The 25,680-nt window shown below is 33.4% G+C and overlaps 1 protein-coding gene across 1 annotated transcript in view; it reads right to left on the reverse strand.

Moving 5' to 3' along the window:
- LOC110018507 (xanthine dehydrogenase-like) overlaps positions 1–25,680 on the reverse strand; it is a 56,336-nt gene that overhangs the window by 21,701 nt on the left and 8,955 nt on the right. The window contains exons 4-8 of the mRNA XM_020715843.1: positions 21,696–23,189; positions 8,666–8,908; positions 8,273–8,587; positions 7,301–7,540; positions 5,454–5,738 (exon numbers count right to left, since the gene is read on the reverse strand). Of these exons, the coding sequence (XP_020571502.1) occupies positions 5,454–5,738; positions 7,301–7,540; positions 8,273–8,587; positions 8,666–8,908; positions 21,696–23,189 (2,577 nt within the window). The remainder of the gene's footprint in view (positions 1–5,453; positions 5,739–7,300; positions 7,541–8,272; positions 8,588–8,665; positions 8,909–21,695; positions 23,190–25,680) is intronic.

Below are 25,680 nucleotides of genomic sequence, written 5' to 3' on the forward strand. Positions count from 1 at the left end.
GAGGATCTTTCCCTCTGTTTCTCGAGACGCCCGCATGGAGCGTCTGCTCCGTTCGATTCCTCGAACCGTATACGATCTTTCGATCGCTCCTTCTCCTTCTCCCGTCTTTATTAAGCTCTACTTAGAGCGTTTTAGCGGGCAAAAAAAATCTCCGAAAGGGAGGGAAAACTCTGCTATTTTTTTTTCTCACTTGCTTCTTTAGCTTCTTTGTAATTGGGTTGGCTTCCTCTTACTGTTGGAGGAAGGATTGAAGTTGAGGAGTGTTTTTTAAAATTTCTGTGTTGTTTTTTGCTGCAAAGAGGTACCTTCTTCCCCCCTCCTCCCTCCTGTGTCTTGCTTCTTTTCGGTTTTCCCTCTGCCGAGCCCTTGAGCTTGGTGCTGTGGATGGTATAGCATGCTAGGGTGATATTGCACCTATATTTTTGAAATATTTGTTACTCAAGCATCTAGAAATGGAAATGTGAGCATGTTCTAGGGGCCAGTTATGGTTATTTGTTTGAATCGATAAAAGCAGAGCACGTTATTAGTTGCTTTCCCCTTTTCTGCTTGAAATATTTGGAAGTATTATGGATGTAGCCTTGAAATGAGATTTGCTTCTCTGGAATACATGTTGGAATGCACTGGAAAGCTTTTTGTTACTATCACTCTTGCTTAAAATGAATGCTAGAGAGTTCGCTTTACTTTTTATACATGTATATGGCTCGGTTTAGCTCTTGTGGCTTTCCCTTACTTGAAATGCATGCTATGAGAAAATTTATTTAATTTGGAAAGCTCTGTAATTTGTTTTGAGGGCTTGGTTTAGCTCCTCGTGAGGCATCTTCCCTGCTCAAATATCTGTTGGAAATTGTTTCATGCTTGGAATAGTTAGGTTGGTGGCCCAAATATGCTCTCTATGTTGTTGATCTTATTTAGGATGTATATTGGCTCCATGGGTTGTTCCTTGGCTTTGGATGGCTCGGTTTTACCTTAAGGTGGCTGGAGTTTTAATTTTTGTTGAGACTAGGCTTTTGGTTTTTGTTGAAGCATTGCCCTAATTGCTCGAACTTTACTTTTGGGCCTTGAAGGGTCCGGTTTGGCTTTGTTTGGGGATTCGGTTTGCTGGTCTTAGCTCCTATCTGAGAGCTTGTTTTTGGTGTTTGTTTCTGCCTCTGCTCAAGAGTTGTGGGAGGGTGCGGTTTTATTTGCTTTAATCCCTGCTAAGGGCTCGGTTTTGGCATTTTATGATCATTTTTGGCTTAAAAGCGCGTACAGTGAAGAAATTTATCTTGATTTGGAGAAGTTTTATAGTTGTTTTTTATTTGAAACATGTGGTGACCCTATATTTTGATGTTTTGAGGGCGCGAAGATATTTTCTAGCCTTCGTTGTGGCCTGGTTTTTTTAGCCTTAGTTGCGGCTCGGTTTGGTTCTTGTTGGTACTCGGTTTGCACTTTTCAGGCACAAGATATTGATTTCATTGAGGCTTTTGGCTTTAGTCTTGATTGAGGCTTTGTCCTAATGATTTGAGTTCCATTTAGTAGCCTCGAAAGTTTGTCCTCTGGCCCTGGTTGGGAGTTCGGTTTGCTTGCCTTAGCTCCTACCCGAGAGCCTGTTTTGGGTGTTTTTTCCTGCCCCTGCTCAAGAGCTGTGGGAGGGTTCAGTTTCATTCGCTTTAACCCCTATTTGGGGCTCGGTTTTGTCTTGTTCTGCTCCCAACAGAGAAGTAAGTTGCTTGGAGGCTTGATTTGGTTTGTTCTTAGTCCTACCTGTGAGCTTGTTGGTAGGTCATTTGGATTGGCTTTGGCCCCTGCTGGGCTCGGTTTTGGCTTGTGTTGGACTCGGTTTCGGCCATTTGTTGACTGTGGTTTTTGGCCTTAGTTGAGGAGCTCAGTTTGACTCATTTTTAAGCCCTTACCCGAAGGCCTGGTTTGTGGTTTGTGTCGTCCTTATTCAAGGGGTGTCGGGTAAGGCCTGGTTTGTGGTTTGTGTCGTCCTTATTCGAGAGTTGTCGGGTGGTTTCCTACTCCTACCCGTGAGACCTATTGAGGGTGCTCAATTTGATTTGGTCCTTCTTGTTGGGCTTGAATGACTCGAATTTTATTGATGAATCAAGTTTGTCATCCAAAAATACATCTATATGCATTATCTATTGAGTGAGGTGATTCAAAATGAATTGAGCATATTTCTTGAGTCTTGCTTGAGGAAATTAGAGCCGGTTTGGGATGATTTATGAAAGCTTGTCCATTCACTCTCTTATGTATGCATATCAAAAATACTTTGACAATGCTTGGGTTGGCGTTCCTTTTACCCTCTAACCGTGAGATTAAAAGGTGGAGGTTTGCTGCTTCCTTGTCCTCCACCCGTTGGTTTGTGTTGTGTTGGGCTCCTCCTTGCCATCTGTGGTCGTGACCTTCCTGTATGGAGTTTTGTTTGTCTGTAAGCTAGTTTGGAGTTCGGCTATGCTTTTGTTGGCCTTACCCGTGACCCTTTACTTTCTGGACCCTGTTTATCGTCTTGGCCGAGAGCCTTGGTGGCTGTCCCCTTTTCTATTGACCCCGACCGTGAGCATTTATGTGGCTTTATTGGAAGTTTCTATGTTTATTTGATATATGAAGCTATTGAGTAATTTGGGAGTTGAAAAATCTTAATTTTGGCATAAGTTTGGAGGTGTTAATGGTAGTCTTCCCCGGGTCACTTTCCTTTTGTTCAATTCATGGAATTTGGAGGATTTTCAAGTCCTATTTGGGAGAACATTTAGTTGAATTAAATTGAGCTCATGGAAGATATTTTTGGAGGATTGACACCGATGTAGGGGAGATCATTTGTGGGTGATCGTCGTGTCGGTTCAGGCCCGTTTCGACTCGTTCGAAACAGGATTTGGAAATGACACCCTCCTTGGGTTGATCCAATTCTAATAGAGCGAGAAAATGAAATCCTTCTGAATTGATTCAAGGACCTTGGGCCCTACCTTCTCAGGTCTTTTCGTTACGAGTTTTGAAAGTCGATTCATCCTCCGTCTTTTCGGTGTTTTAGGTGAATCGGTGTCTTCTCTCTCTCACCCCACTTTTGTTCCTTTTTTCCTTGCTTCTTGGTTCGATTTTTTGATGCTTGTCCGATACATAAGTGTCAACGTATAGTCTTTTGCTTGATACATAAGTATTCACGTATAACCTTTTGTCATACGTGAAACCATCAAGCAATGTTGCAATTAAGTCAGTTTTATGTTGGGGGTTAAGGCGATGATGACAAAGACACGCCGCCGGAGATAGAGCTGAATGATATGTCATCCTACGACATCGGGATCCGATTCAGGAACCCATCAGGATCCAATTCAGAAACCCGGTGAGCTGTAGGATGACAATATCATTCCCCGACACAATACTAGCGGGAGTTAACCCGAACCTTCTTAGGTTGTTGGTAGTCTTATGTCCGACAGCGCGATCGACTCGTGGACAACTACTTTTCAAAATTGATAAAAACAAATTTAATAAGAACAGATACACTTCTTTTTCTAAAACAAAAATACATTTTTCGCTACAAACAAAATTGATACAGCCCACCTTTTGCATGCTTGAAACATATGTGCATGCTGAAAATATAAATTTCAAATACATTTTAAACATCGATTGTCCACCTGTTGATCACCTGTTTAGGCTAAGGAGTACCCTCCTGAGTTAGGTTCGATAGGACACCCTTCTAGTTGAGTGGCGGGCTTTATACATCCGGGTAACCGAGTAGCCCTCGACGACCCTCGAGTAATAATATATAGTTGAGCCTAGCCCTATCCGAGTGCTTGCAGTCCCCTCTTTTCGGACTTTTATATATGTTTTATCGAAACCTTTGGACAAAGCACTCATGGTCCTCTTTCGGGATTTTCTCATGGTTTCTACGATTTTCATCAATTTTCATCGATTTATCGCTTGTCGATTTCCTCATACGGGTTTTAACCGTTCTTTCCCGAGTTTTCTGGGTGAAATTTCTTTGTTTTCGTTCATATAAAACATTTCAGTTTGTTTCCTCAAGTTTTGTTGTTTGTACCTGTTGCATCAATTACACCTAAGGAACAGCGAATCTCCCAGGTATACAAATCAACAGCGAATCTCTCCGGTATACAGATTTATTTTATGTTTACAACATGTTATTCTCTTATAATCACTTTTCTGTTGTACATTTTACTTTTCGTTACACCGCATCTTGTACTGTTTTCTTTATTGCATACGCTACCGCTTGTCTTGTGTTACATATTCTACTGTTATGCTATACAATATACAACTTCAACCTGTTCCCTATAAAATATCTGAAGAACTACAACCATAGGGCCGTTGGATTTGACATTATAACCTGACACCCTAGAAAACTTAAACTCGTCACGACAAGGAGCTTGGAACTAGCGCGGTGGGCAGCACGACCATCTTCAACAGCAGAACATGTCTTCCCCAGCTAAATCATTCTTTTCCTAGAAATTAAAACAACAATATATAGGATTTCGAGGTTGTTCGCCTAGCGCAACATAAATCATCAACATTTTCTTTAGGCATTTGTATAAGCTCTTGTGTACGATCTAAGTCCTAACTCGTTTTAGAATTCTGAGGTTGTCGTTCGTTACGACCTAAATCCTCACATCTTCTAGGCTATTTGTGTGATCGTTTCACATGAATGTAAGCCCTAAATAGATAAAATTGACAGGATAAAACACTTGAATATTTCTCCTCGAAACTGAAGCCAAACCATAGGGTAGAGTAGGAAGTCACCAAGGATCTCCTCTGGATCTGTGGCATCCCCTAGTTCTTTTTTTGGATTATGTAATAAATGTTCCAAATTTTAGTCATTCCCCTTTCACACATCTTTGTCCGATTTTGTTGAAAAGTTTCATCTTTTTAAAGTTCTTGAAGATAATTTTTCCTGATTTTCATCGAGAGTATTCTTAAGTGACTTCGGTCATTTAAGATGTAATTAACTATAGGAGCTTGCTCTTATAGGAAGTTTTTCCAAACCCAGTTTAAAATAAACCCTATTTAATTTTTCATATTAAATAGAGGAATTTGTCGGCAAATAAAACGGTTTCATAGACCAAACGGACGTCATATATTTCTTAGTTTATTTGATCGAGTCTCATCCTCAAGTCTTGTGTTTATCCCTCGGAATAGATACAGGGTTTGAGGTAGAGTGCTCTTTCATTTAAACTGTGAAAATTATGAGGTATGTTTGATTTCATATTTTTCTACACTTAAAACTATATGTAAATTAAAACGTATTTTCTTCGATTCTGACGACGACAGCTTCCTACGAGCGACTCACAACTACCCCAACTTTTTATCGCCGACAAATCTCAATTATGCGCAAAAATGAATTTGAGCTTGAACCAAACAGTTTTAAGGTGGAACCGGTCAAACTGGCCAGTCCATTCCAATTTTTAAAACAATAGCAACAACCATTTAATTAAAAGAATAATGACATGAAAATAAATGCACCATACCCTTATCTCTTCAGGACATCTTTGAAGCTCCATGGCAACACGTTGAATCCAATTCTCCGCAATTATCATACCTTGTGGCCCGCCAAAGCCACGGAAAGCTGTATTACTTGGAAAATTGGTATAACAAACCTGCCCTGTAACCCTCATATGAGGTATGGCATATACATTGTCTGAGTGGAACATAGCACGCTCGAGGACCGCAGCTGATAGGTCAAGCGAATTTCCAGCATTGTTATAGAGCTCAAGGTCTAATGCAAGAATCTTCCCAGAATTTGTGAAGCCAACCTGCGCTTTATTTAATAAAAAAACTCGTTTAAATGAAGAAAAACTACACCTATAAATAAAAGTGAGGGGTATAGATTGAAACATATTATGATTATTATAGCACGCCAAGTGGAGTTTTCCAAATATGATGAATATTTGAAGTTAATTTAGTCATAAATGCTGGTAGCCGTTATTAAAGTTGAATAACAACGAGTTTACATAAGTCACGAATATTAAACATTCAACTTATCTTGGTTTTTAATTTATTTAATTCAAAGCTACAAACATGGAAAACTATAGATTTAGAATATGCATGAATTCTTGTCTCTTTCTTCACACATGATATCACTGAGAATAAACTTTCACAGCCTCTGAAATTTAAGAGAAATACGAGCTTCGCTATTCAATGGTTTCATGTATGGTCAGCAAGGTTTGAGCATCTATAAAGCAATATGTTTGATAAATTTTAGAAATGTGTAAGATTCAAATTCTGCAATGATAACTGTTGAAAAATATAAATGTTTGTTATTATAGTGAAACTGAAAGACCGATTCAAGCAAAAAAGATCACTAATATCATGAAACTCTACTTAAGTTCAGCGCAGCCTAATCATTTTTAGCATAGAACTTTATGTCTAGAGAATTAGAATAACATGAAGGGGCATTTACATACATACCGCATAATTATTATGTATTTACATATCTTACACCTAAACATTCATATTTATATGTATATCACTCAAATCTTTAACATCACATCAAAAATACCACGATCGCTATCTTTTTAAAAGCTATAAAGCAAGAACACGGATACGACATAACACAATACAGGGACAAGACATGATTGAAAAAAATAGAACACGAAGCGACATGGACACGGTTTTATATTTAATTAATTATTAATATAAAATATATATTTTTCCATTATTCTTCATTAAAAACATCATAAATTTAATTTATATTATAAAACAACATGCTTATGAAAATTGATTTTTAAAATTTGATATAATATGTTTCAAAAAAATTTTATCCAACTTATAAAACAATTTATCAACTAAAATTTAAAAAATCCTATGATTACAAAGCGGGAATTACTAATGCTCGGCTTCGACGAAAATTAATGCACCTTCAATGCTCAATTTTGGTGATGTTAGAGAGAATTTCAACATTACGAGAGATGGGGCGATTTCGACTATAAGGTATAATTAAGGATGTACATACTATAATTTTCTAATTCTTGTGTCTCATTTTCTCGAAATCGTGTTGTAGTCATGTCCAATGCGGTGTTGAGGTGTGACATCAACATGTTCGGGCTTGAAAAAAATCCAGACAAATATTTTGTAGTGTCAGGGTGTGTATGACAAGTATCAATGTCCGATACGTGTTTGACACAGGTACAGCACATTTTTAGAAGTATCGGTGTTACATAGTTTAAAATTAAACTACACCTTTTCATTCATAGATTTAGGACACTAAACTATTATAAGTATTAATATCAAACTTTGGATGTTAGATATGTGGTGTGTATGTAAATTTCTGTAACATAAGTACCGGAGAACATTCAGAATATGAAGCTATCAGTACCTTATACTTTCCAAGAAAGCTATGTCGTTGACCAGTAATCATCATGTCGACATCCCGGTCCAATGTAATTTTAACAGGCCTGTTTAAAAGATAAGAGGGTACACAAGCTGCAGCAGCGATGAATGCAGATCTTGTTTCCTTCCCTCCAAACCCGCCACCAATGCGTTTCGTCTTGCAAACAACTTTTGAAAATGGAAGACCGAGAACACGAGCAACGGTGGCCAGGTGCTTTTGAGGAGCCTGAAGGACGAGAAAAGAATCATTACAAATTTTTTCTAAAAATGGAATTATGGTTAGATAAAAGATGTATACATCGTTAAAGATACTGCGACATACATTTATAAATGACTAATGCAAGTATACAAACGTTATGAAGCAGATGCCTGCATCATTTAGTGACTCCAGTTTATACAACGAAGAAAAATGCAAAGTTTATAATGGAAGGTCATATTTTACCCACCCATGATAGAATAAAAGAAACCATAACACTCTAAAGCCATAAAACTTTACAACTTGGAAATAAACCCTATAGCAACAGAGTTTACCAGAAGAAAATTGACAAACAAAGTTTCTAGTGTGATCAGAAGAACTTAAGTTTTAAATAGTATTTCTGCCAATACACCCAAAATAAAAATATAAAAAAAGAAGAAGAAGAAGAAAAAGCAACCTTACACAAAAAACTCTGTATTAATCGGAGCTCATGCATTGGTACACCTTTTGTATGCCTCCCTGATTAAAAATTAACTTACTGGCCTACCAAATGCAGAATCAGATGTAAAATCAGGGATGGCCGGGGGCGGCGCTCAACACCTCTATATTTTTATTAAAATCTTTAAGAGCATATAATATACTGAAAATTTTGACCCCTAAATTTAAATACTTAATAATAATTTAAAATTAACTGCGCAAAATTATCAACAGATGATTAAAAGCGCCGCTAGAGAACATTCTGCCCAAGTATGTTCTACCTACTTGAGTGGAAGAAATCATATGAACTTCATTTCCGCCATCAACAGGCCAAATCAGACTGCAGTGCGGCTCCAAATAAAAATGTTCCTGTCCTCCTACTTGAACTTCCCCTTCTATGACTTTGTCACATTGTTTTGATTGGAAGCACCATTCAACATCTCCTCTTATCAGACACTTCTTGCTGTTTGGAAAGAAACTTTCATGTTTAATAGCATCCCTAATAGAGAGAATTGGAGGCAATTCCTCGTACTCGATCACTACTTTTTTCGACGCAGCTTTAGCATTTCCTTGTGTATTGGCCACAACAATTCCAATAACCTGGAAGCATTATGTACAAGAATAGTACAGAAGCATCACAAAAAAACTTACATTATCAAAACAGGATTGCAAATTTACCTGGCCGACACAAGTAACAGTTTCTGAAGCAAACACTTCTTCATCGTGGACAACGGGGCCAATTTTATTGCTACCAGGAATATCTTTTGCTAAGAACAACCCTGCAAAACCAGGTGATGATCTAGCGAGTGTATCATCAATGGACACTATGCGTGCATGAGCCTTTTTGCTCAGCACTAAAGCAGCATGAAGAGTATTTGGGGGTGAAGCGGTATCGTCGGTATACTCAGCCCTCCCAGACACCTGAGCGCAATTTTATGTTATATAACTAGAATGGAAAAATAAAGCATCTAACATTTCATGCAACACTTAATAGTGCCAAATGAAGAGTGAGGAATAAAGCCCAACCCAAGCTTTTTATAAGGCCGCTTGGAACCAAAATTGCATATTTTTATCAGCCGTATATCTTTGTATGCATAACAAAATAGAAGAAATCATGAATTTTCAAGTAACAATGGAAAAATAGCGGCAAATTACCGACCAACGATCTCCAATGGTGCAACCATTAATATGCCATTGGACCAGTGCTCCAAAACAGAGCACATCAATTCAAAGCAATAAAAAATTAACAGCACGAAACAAATTCCTAGAAGTTTAAAAACTATAAGGATCTTAGATATTTATTCAAAAATAAAAGGAAAAGAGAAAAGGCATCTTCTCAGAGAAAAGGTAAGAAAAATCATTTGCATGATGAAATCAAAATAAACTTTGATCTAAAATACATGCAAAATGAGACACTAAAATTTTTTGAAAATAATATAGAAAATATTCATCAGCATGGTTTAAACATGCACAAAAATAAAATGTAATAAAAAATGATAATCTATGAAGCTTTAATAAATTAAAATGGTGTCATATATGATTGTAAAATTATTTTTATACATACAAATATAACAATTCATGGATACCTTTAACAGACCCGATTTGATATTAAAAAAGGGCCAAATGATAAAAAAGGAGCACATAAATTTTGTATTTTCATAGATGGAGCGCCCAAAAAAAATTTTGAGATGGAGTTTTAGCGTAAGGGGATATTTAATAAAACGCCCTAAATGGGGGTATTTTTTCCAAAAAACCCCTCCACATTTTCCTCATGGAGAGTATGTGAGACCAGAATCATGGGAAAAAACGCCGCCTTAAAGGCAATTCTTGTGAAAAACAGCTCCATCCAAAGTGTTTTACTCTCTCTAAAATTCATATAAATACCTCTGATCTCCTTCTACCCACTTCACACTCATCCTTCCCTCCACACATTTTTGCTTCTTCACATAAATATTTCTCTCTATCTCCTTTCATCTTCTTTTCATTAATGTCAATTTTCTCTCAAAATATATTTTTCTAATGTTATTTTGCTTGTCATTTTTTATCTTGACCAATATTCTTCATTGTTTTCTCTCATTGTAAGTGTAAATATTATCTATTTTTTTCTAAAATTATTTGTATTATGTCCAGATTCTACCCGCATTTTTTTATTTAAAAATTATTATTTAAAAAATGTTAGAAAATCATAATTGTTCAGTAAAAATGTGAATTAATTTCTCCTTTATGCATTACAATGTAATATTTCTATCTTGATTTTCTTTTGTAGAATTTAATAATAATAATCTAACGAAATAATTTTAATGATTAAAAGATAATGTTAATCTGTATATAGTTCGGAAATCCGATAGCGTAGGGTTTCTGGCCTGAAGGGGTTTGAAATAGTATCTCGACTGTCTGGTATAATGGCACGTACTGATCTTATAATTTTCTTAATATATTGGGGGCTATTTGGAATCAATTATTGTTTCTTGTTTTTTGTTTCTAAAAACAAAAAATAAGAAACAAACAAAGAAATAGTGTTTGGTTATGTATTTTTAATTTTATTTCTATTTTTTTCTTTTCTGTTTAAACACTAATATTTTTTAATTTCTAAAACAGCAAAAACGTGTTTTATGTTGTTTTAAAAGAATGGGAACAGTCACTCCTAGCCTATCATGTCTCCCTCGTGATGCCCCCTTCTCTCTCGCAATTGTGGCTCTCCCTCTTGCTCGAAACTCTCGCGTTAGGTCACGGACGCCACGCTCGCCAACGCCGCACCCTTCTCCTTCGGCCGTTGCTCGCTGACACCGTGCCCTTCACCTTCGGGATTACAGCTTAGTTAGCTTTTCTGCCACCTTCCTATACATTTTGGCATGTAATCAAACTGAAATCATCCCTAATCATCCAAACCTCCATAGTCACGGAACTAATGTTTTTCATTTTCTCCCAATCCTTTAATCCCATGTTCAACCTGCATACATAAATGTAACAAAACAAGCAGAATCCTATATCTCCAAATTCATATGTATAAATTGAGGGTAATCTAGCAAAACATGAGCAGTCCATTCTCCTTATATAGGAACCATATTTTGTTGTTGTCGTTGTTAGAGGTGTAATTGAACTTTCTCATCTTCCTAACATACCTATGTTTTTGTGCTCCACCAATGGTTCCAAAATTGGAAAAAAATTGCAGTCTATGGAACCTTATAAGATTTTTTACTCTCCTAGAGGTATCGGGATCAATAATACCTCTATTATTTTCAGTAAGTAGTTGAAACATTGGGGAGGGACTTGCCTTCTATAATGATTTTCTAGGAAGATTTGTCAACCAGTAACTTTGAACATCCAATATCTGACTCATTAGGATATTAAATGTTTGCCTAGGAAACAACATATAAATCAATCTGTTTTGGATGATCCTCAGCGAGCTAAAAACATGACTCCTAGAAATGCTAATATTGGAAGTCTTTTCTCAAGAGACTCAGATTCACCTTCCGTCTGGTCTTTCACTAAATAGCAATAGAAATAAAACTATTAACACCCTTGTCTCCTGAAGGCAAGCTACTTTTTTGCCTCTTTAACAAGAGTTCAGGAATCTCAAGGCAAACCAAGCTGCAATGTATTTGTCATTTATGTAAATGATATAACAAATTCATTCAAGCCTGAATAGATGGAATGGATGCATTCTTGCGACATGGTAGCTCAATATAATTTTTTTTCTTTACTCTTTTTTATTTTGGCAGGGTTTTTTCATCTATCTCCTCTAGTTTCTTAGGAACATTTTATTAAACTGAACAGTTTTCTTATTTAAAATTTGCTTCTCATTTTTTTGGGTAATTTACATAATACCACTTAATTCTTATGTATATACATATATGATACCTAAACTTGAATTTTCACATATATGACACCTTTTCTATGCATGCAAAGGCGCATTTCACTTTTCAAAAGAAAAAATGGTGATATATTTCATGTGACATGAGTGATTTGGGTGGTATTAATGCAAAGAGTAATGTTTAGGTGTTAAAGATGTAAGTATATAGGAGTTGGGTGCTATGTATGTAAATGCCACGTTTTTGGGCTTTGTGAGTTGGTTAGATTCGAAGAGTATATTATTGTATTTGTAAGAGGGATAGTTACGAAGATATGAGAAGCATATAACTTGGGGCTTGTTTGTTTACTTTGAAAACTTTTAAAAATGTAGCTTAGAAGCAAGGGAAATGAACACTTTGGGAAGTTGAAGCTTCTTTACAATTGACAAGCAAGATTATTAATGATTTAACTTCAGCTTACATGCTCTAGAGTTACTTTAAGAAGTCATTAAATGTGATGTTTTTACTTTTATGCTAATTCTTACCACCACCTAGACACATGTTTATACATTCCATACAAATAATATAATATAGTGTGTATCATATTATGCATTGATTTTTATATGTTATTGATGCCATACAGATAAATTATCGAATTTGGCATAATCTTATATTAAAACAATTTAAAGTTATATTTTATGACATAAATATGTCATTCTAATTCTTTATTAATGTGTATTTAGTATATGTTAATTTTTTATAAAATAGATACAATATATTTTATAATATATATTAGTTTATATGTTATTTATGTCATATGTATGATTTATTAGATTATTGCATAAATATGTATTAAACACATTTAAAATGTTAATTTATGATACAACTATATTATTATATTCTTTAGTAATTTATGTTTAATATATAGATGGGGATGTTATTAGTAGAATTCAAGCTAGATGGTAGAAGATGTTATATAAATGAAATTTGACATTTCTTTGTCATGTATTAAGTAGAACAATGAATATGAGTGATGTAATTGAAATAAGTGGAGAGGCAGTTTGGTCAGATAGATATGAACAAATCTTCATTCAACTAATGGAGATTGAAGTCATTAATGTAAATAGGCAAACAACAACTTTCGGTCCAGCTGCATGGACACGCATTATGCAGGGACTTGAATCATTTACAAAAAGAAAATACAAACAAGAACACCTGAGAAATATGTTCAATAAGCTTAGAACTCATTGGAGAGAACTTTCTAGCTTATTGAAAGAGATTGGAATTGGTTATAACGTAACCAAACGTCAAGTGATTGCATCTCAAGATGTATGGGTCAAATTATATAAAGTAGTTATTTCATATTATATTTAATCCAAAATTTATATTTTATTATTCACCCATTTTTGTTAATCATAATATTCATTTACTTATATATAGGTCAATAAAAGTGCAATAATATTTCGAAAAAAAGTTGTTGAATGTACGAATCTCTCTATCGTATTTATGGTGAGACAACTACAACGGGAACTCTGCAACATCCTTCCGCCAGAATCTCTTCAAACGTTGAGGAAGAATGTGAGATTGGAGTAACTGAAACAAAACCTTTGGAGGAGAAGAATAAAGGAAAATTACCAGTTCAATGTGCAAGAAGACAACAATTTCAAATGTGATTGTCTCTACACTTCAATTTAAGAGAGAGTTCAAAAAGAATGGTTGATATGATAGAGAATAATTTATGCACCTCAACTGGATCTTCTAATGTGAGCTCTGAATTTTTGTTGGTCAAATGTATGAAGTTTCTGAATTCAATGGAAGATCTAGATGGCATTAATTACTCGAAATGTTTACATCCAGGAAGATGCAATATGGATGAAGATGTTTCTTCAGATACATAATAACAGAAGGAAATGTTGGATTATTAATTTGAAATGACTTGCTCATCATGATGAACCCTATGAGGCCTCCTTAGCTTATGTGTTTGCATTTTAAATGTGTCAAGTTTCCTTGTTTTTCACTTTCATTATTGTTGTCGAACATTTTATCAGCTTATGTTATGATTATGATGCATGCTTATGATTTTAAAAACTTGTAATGGATGTGTTGATGCATTGCTAATGTTCATATGAATTGTTCTACGAGAGAACTACTTTTTCTCTTGGAAATAAGAGTATTGTGGTTTTCTATCTTCAAGATTTCTCGTACAACTCGTACAAAGTTTATTTCTCAAATTTTCATATTGTTTGATTTACATTGTTTATCAATTCGTAATATAGGTAAACATTATATGGACCCAATATCAAATTTCAAAGTGAGCATGTAATTGAAATGTTGCGAGTACATCTATCTCACTGCTTTGAAAATTATAGTGGAACCTCAAATTTTCATTAATTTATCTACCTTGTTGAAGCGTGAAAGTTTTATAAAGGACTCAAAATGGCTGACCATAGATGAAAAACTTGCAATTTTTATATTTATTTTATCGCATAATCCACGCCTAAAGTGGTTGTTGAATGGTTTAAGTATTTATTGGAGACAATCTCACGTCATTTCAGAATGACTATGAAAATAGTTTCACTTAAGAACTGAGATTATTATTCCACCATTATTTGAGATGATTCCTCCTGAGATCCAGTATAATCCAAAGTACTATCAAGTACGTAAAATTTTAAAAATTTAATTTTTCTTTTTGGAGTTATGAATATTAATTTATGTAAGTTTTATGAATAGAACTGTATAGGCGTAATTGATGGAACACATGTTCCTGCACAGCTACCTCTGAAAGATCAAATTTCGTATCGAGGAAAGCAAAAAGAGTCAACCCAAAATGGTATGATGTGAATTTGACATGATGTTTACAAATATGTTGTCGGGTTGGAAGGAAACAGCAAATGATGTGAGAATATTTTTAGAATGTATTTAAAATCCTCAATTAAATTTTTCAATGCCACTTCATGGTATGTTAATTTTATCCTTACCAAATTATGTAATTAATAAATAATATTTATAGTGAATTATGTATATACAAGTGTTTTTCGAAAATAAGAAAATATTATCTCGTTGATTCAGGATATGTTAATATGTTAGGATTCCTAAAACCATACAGAGGAACAATGTATCATTTGTGTGATTACCAAGAGAGCGCTAAACCTCAAAAACAAGAACACTTTAATTATAGGCATTCTTCTTTAAGAAATGTTATTGAGCAATGCTTTAGGGTTCTAAAAGCAAAATTTTTAATCCTTAATAGAATGTCTCCCTATGATTTATTGTTACTGTTTGTTGCACGCTATATAATTTTATAAGATCACAATCCAAAGGTGATACATTATTTGAGATGTACGGAGAAGAAAATTTTATAGTTGATACAGAAAGAGGATCTACATCAACTCCCGCCTCACTGTTTTATTGAAGTCAATGTTTCACAATCTCAGTTGCAGTACATGGCACTATTTCGAGACCGTGTCGCTAGAGAAATCTAGAGCCACACACACAACTGAGTTTACTAATTAGCTTGTAATTTTTTTATGTTTGCATCTTACAATATTACCAATGTAATGTTTGATTTATTTTATTTTGGGTTAAACGGTCATTTGCGTTAATACTGGACATAGAAAGTGCTATTTAAGTGTAAAATCATCATGATTTTATTTTTTTTTTTTGTAGGTTGGCGGGGTTCACTGTAAATCTCCGGCGTCAAGTTCTCGAATGTTTAGCGCATGGGAAATCGGTATTTGGGCCTCTGACAAATACTGATTTTCTTATATATATATATATATATATGTATGTATATGTATATATGTATATATATATATATATATGTATGTATATATATATGTATATGTACATATATATATATGTATATGTACATATATATATATGTATATGTACATATATATATATGTATATGTACATATATATATATGTATATGTACATATATATATACATATATATATGTACATATATATATACATATACATATATATATATGTATATGTACATATATATATACATATATATATGTACATATATATATACATATACATATATATATATGTATATGTACATATATATATATATACATATACATATATATATATATGAGGATGACATATTTACACAATTAGAACTTGTGATATTTTTTTAAAAATTATAAGTTGATCTTTTGAACAAAATTAGAAAATATCCAACCAAACATGTTTTATATTTTTTGTTTTTAAAAACAGATAAATCATGACAGTACCAAACACGTGTTCTAGAAATATAAAACAAAAAACAAAACAAAAATAAAACAGACTAAAAAAACAAAACAAAAAAACAAAAAGTGATCTCAAACAGATCCTTATCTTAAATAGATATAATTTTTTATCTAATTTGTATTAAATGAGCCTTAATAAATTTCTCTCATTTGCTCTCACAATTTCACTTCTGAAAATCTATCCATCTATTTTCGGAAGCTCTTCTCCCCATGATTTTCTCTGCATAATACCAAAACTCTGATAACAATTTGCTTGATATTCTGCAGGACGATTTTGTTCATCGTACAAATCTTTTTTCCATGTGTCGTCAGGATCTTGTATTATATTTTTTAGCTAGAAAGGTGCGCCTATACTTCTATTTAAAACTTGTTGGATGTAAATGCACTTAATTTATTTAAATGTATTTAATATATGAATTTTTAAGGTACATCTTATTTATAAATATGATATTATAAATAAGAATAAACTTTAAAATATGTGTATGAAATATAGTGTATTTGAAGCTATAAAAAACTATCATAAAAGTCTAAACTACCTAAAAAGGATTCGAGAAGTAAGAGGTCTTCGTACCCCCCTCCTCACCTCAAAGTTCTTATAACTATGAATTCAATTTATTTTTTTTGTTTTTTACATATACCAAGTTAGTTAACAAATTATGTTTCACATATATTGTTGCTACAAACTTAATTGCATTTAGTTTATTTTAATGGATTTAATATATGAATTATTTAGTTACATTTTATTCATAAATATGATATGACAAATTAAAATTCACTTATGTTTATAAATTATAGTGTATTTGAAGTTATAAAAATTTTTATCAAAAATGCCTAAATTGTCTAAGCGGAGCATAGAATATAAGAGGTCCTCCTCACCTGAAAGTTCTTATAGCTACGAATTCACTTTTCTTTCTTGCAAATATCAAGTTAATTTATAAAATATGTTTTACATGTGTTGTTGCGACACACAAACTTAATTGCACTTAGTTTATTTTAAGAGATTTAATATATGAATTATTTAGTTATATTTTATTTATAAACACGATATGACAAATTAGAATAATCTTGTTTATATGTGTATAAAATATAGTGTATTTGAAATCATAAAGAGCTTTGTCAAAAGGGCCTACATTGCTTAAGAAGTTTGGGATGTAAGAGGTTTTTGTACCCTCCTCCTCACCTGAAAGTTCTTATAGTCATAAATTTATCTTATTTCCTTCATATATCAAATCCGTTAATGATTTATGTTTCACATATGTTATTATCACACACAAACTTAATTGCCAATGATTTTGCGGGTTTATTAGATAGGTTTTAAATAGACGACTTTAAAATGTAAAATTTAAATTTGATAATTTATGAATTTTTTTGCATTGTTGGTATATTTTAATATTTAATCATGAATTAAAACCCAACTAGTATAATTTTCAAATATAAATTTTGATTTGTTTTCCAATGGAATCATTTGTTACAATTACAATTACTCTCGAAACATCATAATTATGATGAAGAGAGTGTGAAGACAATTTTTGAGCCATATGATCAAAAGTCAACTCCAATGAGATCTTCATTTGCTAGAACATGTAGATCTTTCTTAGATGAGCCGCATGATCAATCATATCCAAAATTATCAACATATATTACTCAATCAAAATTTACTAGAGTCAAACTATATATGATTGTTTGCATATGAGAGTACATCATATGACTAACAGTGGACAACTTATGCAGGCGGGGACTTGGATTTAGATTTTCAGAACATGGACGTGTCTGCACCTATATTTGTGCCTCAAATAATTGATATAGGCCGAGCTTTGGGTACATCTTAGATTTATACACCATCAATTCCCATAAATGAAGAAAACTACTAAATGTTGCATCAAACTGCAAATAAAGCAACTGAAGAAGATGATGCTAAAATAAAATTTCAAGAACAATAGTCGCAATATTGACTAGTCTGACCACCATTTTGATATACATCTAGATCAGACGTCATTACACCGTGACATAAATGAGAATAATAATTTGTATGTGTAATGTTTTTGAGCATTTATCCATATTTTTAACACATATAGTTTGTTAATATTTAAATTTAAACTTATTTATTAAACGAATTTGAGCTAATAAAATCCATCTTCCTTTGAGTTATAGTATTATAATAAGATGTATAGGATATAATTTAATAGGATGATATATCTAATGTGATAAATTAAACAAATTCATACATTGATTAATTAATTTTTATTTAATTGTTAATTAAACTAATTAATACTTAGTTAAAATTTAATAAAACAAGTTAAATATAATATACAAACAAATTATTAATCAATTAGAATAATTAAAATTATAACTTATAATATATTTATGAATTATTATTTATAAAAATAATAAATATTATAGATTAAATTATAATATATTTATTAATTATTAATAAATTAAAATAGTTAAAAATCTAGGACTTAATTTATTAATTATTAATCAATTAAAATAATTAATTTATAATACATTTATTAATTATTACTAAATTAAAATAATTAAATTCATGAAATGCCTTCATTAAATGTGAACCTGAAAATAGAAAAAAATGCAATAAATAAAATGCCCCCATTTTATATAAAACGTCTCCTCCAAAGACATTTAAGCTCTACTTAATATCTTATATTCCTCGCACTCCATCTGCAAAAATACAAACCTTATGCGCTCCTTATAATTTTGACACAAGCAAAATTGGAACATACAAATACAAATAAGTAAGGGACACAAGTAACATACCCAATTCGATATTAAAAAGAGTAGTTGCCTGTGTAAAACTGGCAAAAGGCAAAGAAAAAAAAAATCAAGATTTCTTTCATTCATAAAGATTCTAGTCATGCTGAAGTTGAACTGCCCATGTTCGCACATTCTTCAACCAGTTTTTGTTTCTTTTAAGATATGTTACAATTAGTTATTCATTTCCTTCTATACGAATCTCCAAAAACCATCCCTCTCCATATAAATTCAATAAAGGCATCAAAACCTAGCTTCCTTCTTCAAGAGAATAATGAAGATGAAGAATTTTATAAGCCCTACTTTAATAGGGCATCAGGCAAGAAAAATGCATTTTATCATTTTCTTTTTTTATCATGAAGTATGAAACTACCTAACTTTGATTGGGCATTTTCATCAATTTGATCCAACTACAGATATAAGAATTAACCAAGACAAATTAGTGTTTAACCAAAGCAAGTTCAAATATCTACAACTTTTTCAGATACGCATCTAAACTTCAATAAAATAACATCAACATATGCCTGTAAGCCCAACAACACAAGTTTGTGGTGAAAGCATTAAATTAATATAAAATTTAGATGTACCATTTCTTTTTGCAGTTGGATTCTAATATTCTTTTTCAGACCTTTCTTATTGAAAATGTTCAAGGCTTCTTTGGCATTTCAAACGAACATTTCAGATGTAGAAAATTAAGGTTTATCTACAAAATGATATTCTAGTCACAGTACAGTTATTATAGAGTTGTGGGCATGCACATAAAAATAGTTTGTATTTATCCACGATTGAACAAATTGTTTATATATTTGCCTTTTACATCCTAATTTAACATTTTTTTTTTCCTTTTGAGCACTTCTTGTGTTGCTTACTCTAGTTCATGTCAAACTTTTTTGGAAAATATGCATACCTGAGGTATATACAAGCTCCCTTTTATGGCTTACACTCTCAATTCCAGCTACTAGTCCAATTATGATCTAATATGCTTTCAATGACCTTGTGTTCAATAGGAACTAATCCAATTTATAATATGCTTCCACTTGAACCTTTATATTTTATCCATCCTAGCATTACAATACTTGACACACTTAACTAATTTACTACATTTTCTGTGCAATATAGTTGAACAGGGTGTTATGTAAAATTTACCGTTGAGGATCTCGAAAATACTCAAAGTACAAAAGTTATAATTTCATTCTTTTATAAACTACAAATGTATCTAAATCTTTCACATCTATGAATCGCGTAAATCTCAACCATTACATGTGATCGTATTACGTCCATGTCCACTAAAATGAAAAATTGTATATTCAATAATCTACTAAGTCTAAGCATTTTTTCTTCTAGAAGTGATACAATGTTTCATGATTAGGACATAGGATCAGTAGACATTACATGAAGAAACTAAATTTTCTCTTCTATTGTTCCTTCAAATACAGCAAGTTTTCTTATTGTCCCCCACTCCCAAAATTGCTGAAGAACAATTCTAAACTATTATTTCTGCATTTTGTAGGCACGTCACGTATGGAGTGGATTCGGCTGGTGCTTTAGGAAGAAATTTTGATGACTGTAAGTGGTGGAAGAGAAGAGAGTCTACCAACATTGAAAATTTGGAAGCAGAAGGCTAATTGTTGAAGCATATAACATATAAACTTTCAAAACCTCAAGTAGGACAGATGGCAATTGGAGAGAATAGTTAGCAAAGGATTGGAAGAATTTTTTCATAAACGTCTACTGCAAGAATAATGCTCATTTATTTACAAAATATAGAAATTAATTTAAAGTTATAAACTAATGTGAGAATAGATAGGAACAAACTCCATTAAATACTCCTCTTTTGAATTTAAAAATCAAATTAACTTATCCAAAACAAATTTAAAATTCATCCTAACCTTACAGTTCATTGGATCACTATCCGATCATCTAAATTTCTAGACACCGGATCTCAATCACCAAGAGTTTGTTTGATGATCAATATTGGCCCATCGACTCCTCATGACTTTCACAAAGGATACCTCCAATAGAAGACAGATGATACATTAATTGTTTCCAATATAACTCTAGTTTTGCTTCTACATTAGAGGGGAGATCTTCTTTTATTCATTCTATATTATTCTCCTCTTCTCTCCAGTGGATGGATTCTCCTCAGCAAATTGTCTGCAAGTAAATGGATCTCCTTCTATCTATGCATGGTAATAGAGCAGATGATACTACGCTAGCAGCAAGACCTTCAATGGTCATTATCATTGAGGCAATTTGTTTCTTCTTTATATCGTAAAACCAATTAGCAAATATTTAATGACGATAAGAAATAACGATGAGAAGCAACCATTCAGGCCTAATTATCATAACAGTTGTGAGCTAAACCATGAAATATAAGCCAGAATTTTGTTTTAAGCTATAGCTGATGGAGCAGCACTACATCTCAGCACAGTGAAGCAGTATGATGGACACGCTTTTGGCGAGTTTATGCTTCACATGCAAGCGAAGCACAGTAACAACATATTGTTTCGCTTCACTCCTAAGGGTACTTTGAATAATATTGATCGGTAAGTAAAACTAATAAATGCCAAAGTGAAATATATTATGTGTCAAGCATCTATAGTTTTGCTTTAAAAGTACCAAATAAAGCTCCGATAAGACATGAGCAATCAAATTCCAATGGCACAATATACTGCATATTTAGCAGCCATGCATTACAATGTTTTTACCAATTTTAAAGCAAATAAAAGGATTTATTCAAGCAAAATAAAGTAATCTGCATCATCACCCCAATGAAATGTAAAGAAGAAAAAGAACTTTGGCATTAATGTCTTAGTAGTAAAAAAAAAAGATAAGAATGACCATATTCATAAACGGAATGAACTAAAAGCTTTATCTAATTCATAATTAAACCTGTAGTTTAGCGGATAGATGAACTGCCGGTAAACCAACAGCAGTTCCATGTGCTGTTATTTCATAGTTCTGACTCGCAGTAGAACAAGGCCTGGAGTAAGGTTTTATGGCTGACAAGTGAGTTTCATCCATGGATTCCTTCAACAATCCATTTGTATTCATCTGCTGAGTAACCCACAAGAAAAATTTGAAAAAGAAACTCAATATTAGTGATTTTCGGAATTCAACCATCCCACCAGGTGCATCTCCTGTAAGAGGAACATTGTCTTTCAATACTTTTAAAGCCTCCTGTAATAAGTTTTTATCCCATATCTTTCCCTGTAGAAAATTTTCAGTTTTTGTCGCAGAGAGAGAAACTGGAGCAACTCCACCATATACAATGGAAGCATCAGAAACTAGCCAGTTTGACCCTAATTCTTTAAGGTGGACTCGCATTCCAGCATTTACGAGTGCAATATCATCTTCTCTCCGGTGAGATTGCTTAAATTCTTTCACAAACTCAAAATGCATGTTCCATGGTAAGAAAATTGAATGTAATATTTCACCTTGAGCAATATCAACTTTGCGGTAACCGAGAAAAAAATCTTTAGCATGAACAGTTCTGATGTTCCCTTTGGAGTCAACAATATTGAAATCTGCTCTAGAAGCCATCCAAAGTGGATTTAAATCTGAAATTGGACTAGCAGTGCAGATATTTCCACCAACAGAAGCAACATTTTTCACCTGCTTTCCAGCAAACCATTTTAGCTGTTCACTAATAGCCCTGCAAGAGGCTGTTTCATGAATTTCTCTTTTTTCTATCACTTCTTTGAGAAATTCTTGAAGTCTGCTCAACCTTACAGAAGAACCTATCTCAAGGCCATTCTCTTTAATGCTCAAAACATTAAGCTCAGGTACATGCATGACGGAAATAAGGATTGGATATTGTGCACTTTTAAAATTAATTTCAATTCCGACCTCCGTATTACCCACAACGAGTTTTGCAGCTGGGTAAAGTGATTTGAGATCCAACAGATGTTTGAGTTTTAGAGGACGATACCATGTAATTCCCCCAAAACCATGCAATTTCAATGGAAGATTATTTCTCATAACCAACTCAGGTGGAAAAATAAGTTCCTTATCTTTGTATATATTTCCATCAATTTCACTATATTGGACGGGTCTGTGTTCTCCACAGGCATGACCAGCCGAACCTTCACAATTTTGAACTTTATTTTCTCCACATGAGCACGGTTTTCCGGATGATGGGCAAATGAATTCTCCATTTGTTAGATATGAATTAGTGTATGCAGAGTTGTCAGTCTTAGCGAAAACACGGAACGCGTCAATTATGGGTCTATAGCCAGTACAACGACATAAATTGCCAGAGAGGCATTCTTCAATCTGCTCTTCAGTAGGAGATGCTTGGTTTGACCTCAGCAACGCATACATAGACATCACAAATCCAGGGGTACAAAATCCACACTGAGAACCGTGGGATTGGGCCAAAGACTCCTGTAGTTGAAGTAATATGTGAACTTTGAAGATTAGCAGAGAATGAACATAGCTTGAAGCAAAAGCCTATTTTATTCACACAGAGCCGCACAAAAACTTAAATAATAGAAAGAATTTCACACTTTCGAAATGATGGGGAAAAAAAAAGAGTTAGCCAAAGTCTTAGGGCCCATTTGGGATTGCTTCTCGAAACAAAATATGTTTTATTTCTATAATCATGTGTTTAATGTTTTAAAAAAAAATGAAAAACAACATAACCATAATAAAAAATAAATGTAAATCAACAAAGATAATTTTAAATTTTTATATTAGTTTTGAATATTCATACATATATGTGTGTATATATGATATGCACACAGCACAGGAAATAATGAGTCCGTTGTTACATGTGAGAGGAGGAAGTATTCTCACTTGATCATCCCTTACTGTGTTTTAGTTCTTTCCACTTTATCATGATGATTTGAATTTCTCTCAAATTCTAAGAGCATTAATCTTAGCTACTTATACATAGTTATTCGCTAATGAGAAATAAGAGATTTTTTTTTCCTCCCAAATTTCACGTGATAGCAGAACCAGGTATGAAACCCTAACTCTCTCCTTCCTCTACCCACACTTCTCCTTACAAGTGTCTTCCTCCTGTCATCAAGGCCGCCAAATTTTATCAAGCATCCTCCTACTACAATTCAAACCATCGGATCCCCTCGCCCTTGTAGCCGGAACCCAAAACCCTACAACAATCTTCTTGTCGTGTGGAAATCATCGTCTCAAACGGTTCTGACATGCTTCTACGTGATGGATACCATTCGCCAAGTGATTTTGGCAGAACTCCGTCCCATTTAATTTATACAGTCGTGATTCCACTTCCTCTTTCTAGCAGAAATCAAAGAACATGTCGCGCCTCACCATGGCAAACAAAGAAGACATGAAGGATACTATTTCCACTTCAAAATTTACTTCTAAATTTGAACATAGGATGTTGGGTTCTACAACAATTAAAATCTCTTCATGCATCACCAATCACAAACTGCAAGGCAAAAATTTTCTCCGGTAGACTCGATCGATATTTATGTATATCTGAGGTAAAGAAAAAGATGATACCATCGAGGAAAATTTTGCGCTAGAAATTATTGATCCTAAACATCAGGTATGGAAAATTGAATATCATATAATCATGTCATGGCTTGTCAACTCCATGATCACAGAAATTAAAGAAAATTTCCTCCTGTACAAAATAGCAAAAGAAATTTAGGGTGTCGCAAGGGAAATCTATTCAAATGTTAATAACACCTTTGAGTTGTTTAACATTGAAAATTACATGATTTCCGACAGGGCAAGTAGAATGTTACTCAATACTTCAACACTCTCTATAAATATTGGCTCCAACTAGATATGTATAAAACATACACATGGAGATGCTCACAAGACTGTGCTTTACAAAACCCTTGTTGAGCAGAAGAGAATCTTAAAGTTTCTTCTAGGGCTCAACAAGAAACTACATGAAGTCGGAGGCAAAATCATGGAAACAAAACCTTTCCCTCAATTCCTGAAGATTTTGTTGAAGTACAAAGGGGGGAGAGCAGAAAACAACTCATGATGGTGGGTATTTCCACAACATTAAATGTTGAAAACTCAACTTTATACACTCACAAATCATCTCAAGACAACAAATCAAAGAAGATCAGAATGCGGTGTGAACATTGCAAGAGGTTTGGTCATCCGAAGGGGGCGTGTTAAAATTTTATGGAAATTCAATAGATTGGAAGCCCAACAATGTCAGAGGTGATAAGAAAAATCAAAGAGACAACATCAAATGAGACAAGTCACGTGAACATAGTCCATTCAATAAGGAACAACTTGAAACTTTCCAAAGACTTCTGGGATAATATTTTGAGTTTTCTACCAACCTTCTAGCACATCAAGGTAGTTTTTCATCTGCTCTTGCTGCAACCAACAGAAAGAATTCGTCTCGGATAGTGGACTCTGGAGCATTCGATCAAATGATAGGTGATATCATCGATTCCCAATCATTCCATTCTTACAAGCACCATGTTGTAATTAGAACCGCACATGGCTCCCTTTCACCTGTGGAAGAAAGAGAAAGTGTGACACTCACAAATAACCATATTCATCAATCTATATTTTATGTTCCTAAACTTGACTACAATTTACTGAATATCAGTAAAATTACTTGTCACATGAATTGTGTTATTAAATTCAAACCTGATTATATGAATTTCATGTTATAAACCAGGAATAAAGTGATTGACAATGCTGAAATGTATCATGGACTATATCTGCTCACTAGGACTCCCATTTTAAAAGGGATGTCCGATTATTCGCAATCATTTGAGTCAAGTATTGTATTTGAGTTTGTTTCTCATGAGTTCAAGTCATGGTATAGTATCTTCGCCTTAGGCATCCTAACTTCTACATTATATTTAAAAATTGTATCCTCATTTGTTTATCAATAACAAACCTAGCTTTTATCAAT

Source organism: Phalaenopsis equestris, unplaced genomic scaffold (genome assembly GCF_001263595.1).
Source record: "Phalaenopsis equestris unplaced genomic scaffold, ASM126359v1 Scaffold000024, whole genome shotgun sequence".
Classification (NCBI taxonomy): domain Eukaryota; kingdom Viridiplantae; phylum Streptophyta; class Magnoliopsida; order Asparagales; family Orchidaceae; genus Phalaenopsis; species Phalaenopsis equestris.